This window comes from Notolepis coatsorum, assembly GCF_963971535.1.
Source record: "Notolepis coatsorum genome assembly, contig: SCAFFOLD_641, whole genome shotgun sequence".
Taxonomy (NCBI): Eukaryota; Metazoa; Chordata; class Actinopteri; order Aulopiformes; family Paralepididae; genus Notolepis; species Notolepis coatsorum.
The window spans coordinates 1-10000 of record NW_028174312.1 but is presented as its reverse complement, the minus strand read 5'-3'; the positions used below and the strand labels follow the sequence as shown (position 1 = coordinate 10000).

The 10000-nt window shown below is 41.9% G+C and overlaps 1 protein-coding gene across 1 annotated transcript in view; it reads left to right on the top strand.

Moving 5' to 3' along the window:
* Positions 1-9995, top strand: part of LOC311247587 (phospholipid-transporting ATPase IH-like) — a gene marked incomplete at both ends in the record, with an annotated part of 54772 nt that extends 44777 nt beyond the window's left edge. Inside the window, 3 exon segments of the mRNA XM_084338618.1 lie at positions 936-1117; positions 9415-9666; positions 9896-9995. Coding sequence (XP_084194744.1) covers positions 936-1117; positions 9415-9666; positions 9896-9995 — 534 coding nt within the window.
* Positions 9996-10000: the final 5 nt, after the last annotated feature.

Genomic DNA, 10000 nt, shown 5'->3' with positions numbered 1-10000 from the left:
TTCTGTTTATTTACATTGAGTACAGCTTGTGTTATATTACGTTTTATTGTATTTTCTTGTATTTTTTTTATGGCCATCTTGGTCTATGTCATTTGTTAAGTAATTGGTAAAGTATATTATTATATACTTATTGTTATGTGTCTTGTAAGCCCATATGGGCGGGGCATACATCTGTATGTAAGACACGAAAATAAAAAATATCATATCATATCATATCATATCAGTAGTAGTAGTAGTAGTAGTAGTAGTAGTAGTAGTAGTAGTAGTAGTAGTAGTAGTAGTAGTTGTAGTAGTAGTAGTAGTAGTAGTAGTAGTAGTAGTAGTAGTAGTAGTAGTAGTAGTAGTAGTAGTAGTAGTAGTAATATAAGTAGTAGTAGTAGTAGTAGTAGTAGTAGTAGTAGTAGTATAAGTTTCATCTACATTGAAGCAATTGGACTCTGTATATCATTCCGCTATTAGATTTATCACTGGTGACAGTTATGATACTCACCACTGCATTCTTTATGAAAAGGTGGGCTGGCCCTCTCTTTCTCAGAGGCACAGTTACCACTGGTACTTGTTCATCTTCAAAGCCATTAGTGGTAAACACCCTCCTTATATATCATCCTTGCTTATCAGACAAGATCCAACAGCTGGCTTACTCTTAGGCTTCCACAAGCGCGTTCGGATCTGGGCAAGACAGCATTTTTTATTGATGCCCCCAACACATGGAACGCTCTTCAACAAGTTAGAGGTCCTCCCATTTACTTCTGCTTTTAAACATCTGGTGTTAAATCTCTGTTTGTCAAATTGCAATGGTTTTTAGTTTCTTCTATTCTTTTTTTATATTTTCATTGTGTTGCTCATGTGTGTGTAAACTCGTCGTCATTGTAAATGAGGGAAAACTAGTACTTCTAATAACAATACTACCCCCCCCCCCCCCCTCTCTGTCCCAGGAGGGTCTGAGGACGTTGTGTGTGGCCTACCGTCCCCTCAGCCCAGACCAGTACCAGGAGGTATGTCACCTGCTGAGCAGCGCCAAGCTGGCCCTCCAGGACCGAGACAAGAGACTGGCAGAGGCCTATGACATCATAGAGACAGACCTCATGCTGCTGGGGGCCACTGCTGTGGAGGACAGGTAGGATCCTACAGGAGGTAGATACTATAGGAGGTAGACACTATAGGTGTGAGGTTTTGTCCGCTCCCCACCCACTCGCTCCGTTCCTTTAAAGTACTTTGTTGATTAATTGCATTCCCCGCCACGCTCCGTTCCTTTAAGGTACTGTGAGGATTCTGTGATGATTGGTTCGTGGCCGAACGCACACTTCTAAGTCAAGTATCAATTACCATCACGCACCTGATGTGTGTTCTAATCAGTGCCCCAAGAGGCTTTATATACTCTGATTCCCCTAATATCGAGGTTGGATCGTTTTGTATACTCCCTCTTCATGGACCTCGTTCCTGGGGTGAGACTCGTCATCGCTCTCTATCGTTCCACGGGAGGATGCCGTGTTCTCACCCCATTCCCCTTGGACCCCCTGTTTTGCTGCGTTGCTCGTCGGCAGCGTTCTGGTCGGGAAGATGCCTGTGTTTTTGAATATTCCCTGCATCTGCCTTTCTTTCCCGTTCGCTGTCTGTTGCTCTCCAGGACTCTCGTGAAGTATCCCTTGGAGAACCTGATTCCCCGTACTAAGCTACGCCTCGTTTATCTGCCCGCTTTACGCGTTGCGCTTTGGTGAGTTTTTGAAACAGTCTTTTTGGATCACCAGTTTTTTGTGTGTTTGTGAAACACCGAAGAGATCCCGTTTTTGTTATACTGTTCTCACCTATTTTTTGTTGTTTGATTTACTCTTTGGATTACCGTATTGTTTTTTCTCTGGACTCTGCTAACTGTGTGTATCACACCGAAGATCAAGTCACTTGGATATTAATTTGGATCAGTCACCTCTCTGTTATCTGTTGTGCGCTGAGCTAACTGGGATTCTTTCTCTCCCTCCGTGTTCCATCTGGAGTGTATGCTGGGGGGATCTGCAGAGCGGCTCAGACGTCACAAGCAATTTCCTCACCAACACCGTCTGGGAGAATCTGCAGAGCCGCAAGACATTCTTCACATGCCAGATTCCCCGTTTGTTCTGTTTTCCACCTAATTCAATCCTGTGACTCTGAGAATAAACACGCCCTTGTTTTTGGCTAACTCTGAAAACAACTCTCTCTGTGCCGTTGCGTTTGGGGTCGGTTACAAACCATAACAATAGGAGGTATGATACTATAGTTTAGTTTACTCAGTTTATTTGATATGGGACAGTGCATATCAATCAACAGTTAGGGCGCTTTCACATATAGTTTTGGTGGACTCGGTGCGGTTCGGGGGGTGAAGTTGCAACATTGTTGCCTTCTTCATTTGGTTCGTCTGCATTCACACAGCAATTTGTCAAGCGCACCAAACTTTCTGAACAATGTCACGCGGTCGAAAAGGGCGCTCGTCTATTGGACACAATGGAGAGTGGAAATGTGTGTGTGTGGACTGCGAGCCCTGTCTGACTCCAGATCAGCGGAGGCAGAGTTTTTTATTTTGACGTGGCATTGATCCATTGTTCTATTGAAGCCCATTACCACCATCCTCTCGCTAAACAACTTGTACACTGCGTTGTTTTTATGAGTGCCCACAAGCAGCTGTTTAATTTGGTCTTCTGCCCATATGTCTATCAGGTGCGCCGCGGTGAATGCGCGCCGCAGTGTTTGTTTTTTCCCTTCTACCCAAGATGCACAGTTTATCAGGTCACTTCCTATATTTGGTCCGCGTTTGGTCCGATGAAGCGAACCGAGACCTATGTTTTCAGGCGGACCAAACAGCTCTGGTGTGAAAGCACCCTTATACATTTATAAATGAATACAAATAAAAAAAAACTGTAATTATGCCAACATTAGCAGGGTTGCTAGTTTTCAGTTGTAGTCCCTGGGCCAGATGTTTAAAGGAAAACTCCAACATTTTGGGAAATTAGCTTATTTAACATCTTCCCTGGAGTTAGACAAGAAGATGCATACCTTTTTTGTCTCTGTGCGTGCATTTAGCTTAGGGAACAGTCGCTCTGTTAGCGTAGCTTAGCTTCATCACTGGAAGTGGGGGAGGGTTTGAGCCTGACGTTCCCTACAGTGCTCTACAGTCACGAAATACACTCCAAATACAACTCCAAAACGTTCCTGTAAACATGTTGTGACCTATGTATTTACCACATGGAGAAATTAAAAATAATTGAATTCGACAATTATGTTTTCTAAGCAGATATACTCTGAACATTTTTTTGCCGAACGACTCCTCTCTGAGCGCAGTCAGTGATTTCTACGTGAAGCCGTGTGTAACTGAGGGGTTACAAAACCCTGACTGTATTAAAGATTGTGATAGATTAAACCACTGCTAGTTATGTACTTTAATTACTGGCCAGACAGTACATCAAATATAGATGGTGAACACCCACAAGAATACGGCATTGACAAAGAAATAGTATTTGAGGGTAATTTATTATTATTAGGCAATGTTAGGTTACAGAATGAGAATTAGGGTCGCGCTTGTATGGCGAAGAATATACGTAAAGTCAGTCAATAGCATGAATCACTAAGAATAGCAGGAAAGCAGCGGAATACGTTTATTTTGTACATTATCTAACGTTAACACGAACCTAAACTAACTTTAGGTTAGTTGTAACGTTAGTTTAGGTTCGTGTTAACGTTAGATAATGTACAAAATAAACGTATTCCGCTGCTATAGACGTCGCTCTTTTATTTTGAAACCCCCCAGAAAGGAAGTCATTGCTCTCGTTATCTGCTTGAGTGTCCGGTTAGCTCCGTTAGCGTGCAGTAGTAAATAGTATATCAATACCAGCCATTGGATTACTGTTTTCTAAATTGGGGAGGCTTTTAATCGTCAAGGTAAGAGGATTTTAAGTCATGGTATCTATAAACTTCAATCGGTTCGGATCCTTTGAATGAATGAGAATGTAAACAAACACGGCTTCACGTAGAAATCACTGACTGCGCTCAGAGAGGAGTCGTTCGGCAAAAAATAGTTCAGAGTATATCTGCTTAGAAAACATAATTGTCGAATTCAATTATTTTTAATTTCTCCACGTGGTAAATACATAGGTCACAACATGTTTACAGGAACGTTTTGGAGTTGTATTTGGAGTGTATTTCGTGACTGTAGGGCACTGTAGGGAACGTCAGGCTCAAACCCTCCCCCACTTCCAGTGATGAAGCTAAGCTACGCTAACAGAGCGACTGTTCCCTAAGCTAAATGCACGCACAGAGACAAAAAAGGTATGCATCTTCTTGTCTAACTCCAGGGAAGATGTTAAATAAGCTAATTTCCCAAAATGTTGGAGTTTTCCTTTAAGCCAGAAAAGAAACAGAAAAATAGAAGGACATTAAAGCTAATATAAAAACAGTTTAAAACATATTCTGTACATTCACTCACTAGGTATTCGTGCATCTATAAAAAACAGTGTACAGGGACAAATCAATTCCATACATGTATAAACACTGTATAGGCAGGCACACATATGGCAGGCACACATATACATAATCATAGATCACATAACCACATAATCACAATCAGGACAGTCAGGCTAGTGGGCAAGCATACAGGGGCTGGGCAGCTGGACTGCGACGTGACTTGCTAATGGTCACAGACCTGATTTTGTAACAGCCATGCTTTGAGTGTGTGTACATAGGAGGTAGGATACTACAGGAAGTAGATACTATAGGAGGTAGGATACTACAGGAAGTAGATACTATAGGAGGTAGGATACTACAGGAAGTAGATACTATAGGAAGTAGATACTATAGGAGGTAGATACTCTAGGAGGTAGATACTACAGGAAGTAGATACTCTAGGAGGTAGATACTACAGGAAGTAGATACTATAGGAGGTAGATACTACAGGAAGTAGATACTATAGGAGGTAGATACTACAGGAAGTAGATACTACAGGAAGTAGATACTATAGGAGGTAGATACTACAGGAAGTAGATACTATAGGAAGTAGATACTATAGGAGGTAGATACTACAGGAAGTAGATACTATAGGAGGTAGATACTATAGGAGGTATATACTACAGGAAGTAGATACTATAGGAGGCAGATACTACAGGAAGTAGAAACTCTAGGAGGTAGATACTATAGGAGGTAGATACTACAGGAAGTAGATACTATAGGAGGTAGATACTACAGGAAGTAGATACTATAGGAGGTAGATACTACAGGAAGTAGATACTATAGGAGGTAGATACTACAGGAAGTAGATACTACAGGAAGTAGATACTATAGGAGGTAGATACTATAGGAGGTAGATACTACAGGAAGTAGATACTATAGGAGGTAGATACTATAGGAGGTAGATACTACAGGAAGTAGATACTACAGGAAGTAGATACTATAGGAGGTAGATACTACAGGAAGTAGATACTACAGGAAGTAGATACTATAGGAGGTAGGATACTACAGGAAGTAGATACTATAGGAAGTAGATACTACAGGAAGTAGATACTATAGGAGGTAGATACTACAGGAAGTAGATACTACAGGAAGTAGATACTATAGGAGGTAGATACTATAGGAGGTAGATACTACAGGAAGTAGATACTATAGGAGGTAGATACTATAGGAGGTACATACTACAGGAAGTAGATACTACAGGAAGTAGATACTATAGGAGGTAGATACTACAGGAAGTAGATACTACAGGAAGTAGATACTATAGGAGGTAGATACTACAGGAAGTAGATACTACAGGAAGTAGATACTATAGGAGGTAGGATACTACAGGAAGTAGATACTATAGGAGGTAGATACTACAGGAAGTAGATACTACAGGAAGTAGATACTATAGGAGGTAGATACTACAGGAAGTAGATACTACAGGAAGTAGATACTATAGGAGGTAGGATACTACAGGAAGTAGATACTATAGGAGGTAGATACTACAGGAGGTAGATACTATAGGAGGTAGGATCCTATAGGAGGTAGATACTATAGGAGGTAGATACTATAGGAAGTAGGATCCTATAGGAGGTAGGATCCTATAGGATGTAGATACTACAGAAAGTAGATACTATAGGAGGTAGATACTACAGGAAGTAGATACTATAGGAAGTAGATACTATAGGAGGTAGATACTCTAGGAGGTAGATACTACAGGAAGTAGATACTATAGGAGGTAGATACTACAGGAAGTAGATACTATAGGAGGTAGATACTACAGGAAGTAGATACTATAGGAGGTAGATACTACAGGAAGTAGATACTATAGGAGGTAGATACTACAGGAAGTAGATACTATAGGAGGTAGACACTATAGGAGGTAGATACTACAGGAAGTAGATACTATAGGAGGTAGATACTACAGGAAGTAGATACTACAGGAAGTAGATACTATAGGAGGTAGATACTATAGGAGGTACATACTACAGGAAGTAGATACTACAGGAAGTAGATACTATAGGAGGTAGATACTACAGGAAGTAGATACTACAGGAAGTAGATAATATAGGAGGTAGATACTACAGGAAGTAGATACTACAGGAAGTAGATACTATAGGAGGTAGGATACTACAGGAAGTAGATACTATAGGAGGTAGATACTACAGGAAGTAGATACTACAGGAAGTAGATACTATAGGAGGTAGATACTACAGGAAGTAGATACTACAGGAAGTAGATACTATAGGAGGTAGGATACTACAGGAAGTAGATACTATAGGAGGTAGATACTACAGGAGGTAGATACTATAGGAGGTAGGATCCTATAGGAGGTAGATACTATAGGAGGTAGATACTATAGGAAGTAGGATCCTATAGGAGGTAGGATCCTATAGGATGTAGATACTACAGAAAGTAGATACTATAGGAGGTAGATACTACAGGAAGTAGATACTATAGGAAGTAGATACTATAGGAGGTAGATACTCTAGGAGGTAGATACTACAGGAAGTAGATACTATAGGAGGTAAATACTACAGGAAGTAGATACTATAGGAGGTAGATACTACAGGAAGTAGATACTATAGGAGGTAGATACTACAGGAAGTAGATACTATAGGAGGTAGATACTACAGGAAGTAGATACTATAGGAGGTAGACACTATAGGAGGTAGATACTACAGGAAGTAGATACTATAGGAGGTAGATACTACAGGAAGTAGATACTATAGGAGGTAGATACTACAGGAAGTAGATACTATAGGAGGTAGATACTACAGGAAGTAGATACTATAGGACAGACCTGGGCATTGTACGGCCCGCGGGCCGCATCCGGCCCGCGGGATGATTCCGACCGGCCCGCGAAAGATTACATGATAATAATTTTTTTTTTTTTTTTTTTTTTTTTTTTAGTATTTTTTTTTTTTTTACTTTTTTTTTTTCATGTCAATGTTCACACACACAATATACGCTTAGGAGACATGCTCAGAAGATGTTGGTTCTCTTTGGATCCACCTACATATGTGAACAGACATTCTCAGTCATGACATTTACCAAGTCCAGGTACAGATCCTCTCTCACTGATGAACATCTGGCAGCTTTGCTTCGCATCTCCACCTCAGACATGCAACCTGACTTTGATGGACTTGTTAAAGCTCAACAGAGACTGGATTTCTCACACTGAATGAAACAAAAAAGAACTGAAGAACACTAAAATGTGGAAATATAACAAGTGAAATGGGACACTTGATATTTTTTTTTCTTAAATGTTTAATATAGGCATGTAAAGTAAAAAAGGCTACAAAACGGGGACACTTTTCTTTACACAGTTCAGTGACATGTCTTGTTTATTTTTGCTATAAGATGATGTGATGTCTTTAGAAAGCTAAGAAAATCCTTGTTTCAATAGAAACAATAGAAACTCGTTATTCATGTTTCACATTTAGTTTATCATTTTGGAAATAAATTCTATTTGAATAAATGATATTTTTGAAAGCTAACCTCACCTTTTAATTGCCAAATAATAACATACACTCTTACCAGGGGTCAAAACAATGCCATTTACTGCTTTTTATATAGAAATAAAATGTATATTATGCATAATTGAGTTTGGAATTTTGGCCCGGCCCCCCAACATATTTTCAGTTGCTCATTCGGCCCCCCGGGAAAAATAATTGCCCACCCCTGCTATAGGAGGTAGATACTATAGGAGGTAGATACTACAGGAAGTAGATACTATAGGAGGTAGATACTACAGGAAGTAGATACTATAGGAGGTAGATACTACAGGAAGTAGATACTATAGGAGGTAGATACCATAGATATCTATAGAACACTAGATAGCTTAAGGCGGAGTCACCAGCGTCACTGAACCGCCGCCATCTTGCTCCAGTTAGCCTTGAGTGAGAGTGAGTGAGCTGCACAGACAAAAATACTCATAACTCGCTGAAATATTGACGGATTTACAAACGGGTTGGTTTGCTATAAACATCAAAGATGTAGTTATGATACTGCATACTTATAATTTTTTTTTTTTTTTAACGATGTTTTTTTTTACAAACCGCTTGAATCATAGCCACGTTAATAATGCTTGTAATAAACCAAACCGTTTGTAAATCCGTCAATATTTCAGCGAGTTATGAGTATTTTTGTCTGTGCAGCTCACTCACTCTCACTCAAGGCTAACTGGAGCAAGATGGCGGCGGTTCAGTGACGTTGCTCTCCATTGGCCGGCAGCGCGGGCAAGCTATCTAGTGTTCTATATATATCTATGGTAGATACTACAGGAAGTAGATACTATAGGAGGTAGATACTACAGGAAGTAGATACTATAGGAGGTAGATACTACAGGAAGTAGATACTATAGGAGGTAGATACTATAGGAGGTAGATACTACAGGAAGTAGATACTATAGGATGTATATACTATAGGAGGTAGGATCCTATAGGAGGTAGATTACTAAAGGACCTTATTCCCCATGTTTAAACAAGGTGCAGTTACATGTCACAGCCACACGGTGGCAATCTTCCATGATGCAGCTCTAATGATCTACACAGTATATACTCCTATAGACTCCAACGGTTTGGAAGAAAGCCTGCATTCTGTGTATCCGTCTCTTAAGTCTCTATCCCTCCTCTCCTCTCCTCCTCTCATCTCCTCTCCTCCTCTCCTACCTCCTCCCCTCCTCCTCTCCTCCTCTCCTACCTCCTCATCTCCTCTCCTCCCCTCCTCTCATCCTCCCCTCCTCTCCTCCTCTCCTCCTCTCCTCCTCTCCTCCTCTCCTCTCCTCTCCTCCTCCCCTCCTCTCCTCCTTTCCTCTCCTCTCCTCTCATCCTCTCCTCTCCTCTCCTCTCCTCTCCTCTCCTCTCCTCTCCTCTCCTCTCCTCTCCTCTCCTCTCCTCTCCTCTCCTCCTCTCCTCTCCTCTCCTCTCCTCCTCTCCTCTCCTCCCTCCATCCTTCCAGGCTCCAGGAGAAGGCGGCGGACACCATCGAGTCGCTCCACAAGGCCGGGATGAAGGTGTGGGTGCTGACCGGCGACAAGATGGAGACGGCGGCGGCGACCTGCTATGCCAGCAGGCTGTTCAGACGCAGCACCCAGATCCTGGAGCTCACCACCAAGAGGGTGGAGGAGCAGAGTCTGCACGACGTGCTGTTCGACCTGAGCAGGACCGTCCTCAGGCACCATGAGACCATGACCAGAGACACCTTCTCTGGGTGGGTTAGAGACGGAGGGATGGAGGGATGGATGGGTAGAGAGAGAGAGAGAGAGAGAGAGAGAGAGAGAGAGAGACAGACAGACAGACAGACAGACAGAGATACAGACAGACAGACAGACAGACAGACAGACAGACAGACAGACAGACAGACAGACAGACAGACAGAGAGACAGACAGACAGACAGACAGACATACAGGTATGTGATCATGTCTCTCTCTCTCTCCAGCCTATCAGGTGACTGTACAGACTACGGGCTGATCATCGACGGGGCGACGCTGTCCGCGGTCCTGAAACCCGCCCAGGAGGAGTCCAGCTCAGGGAACTACGTGGA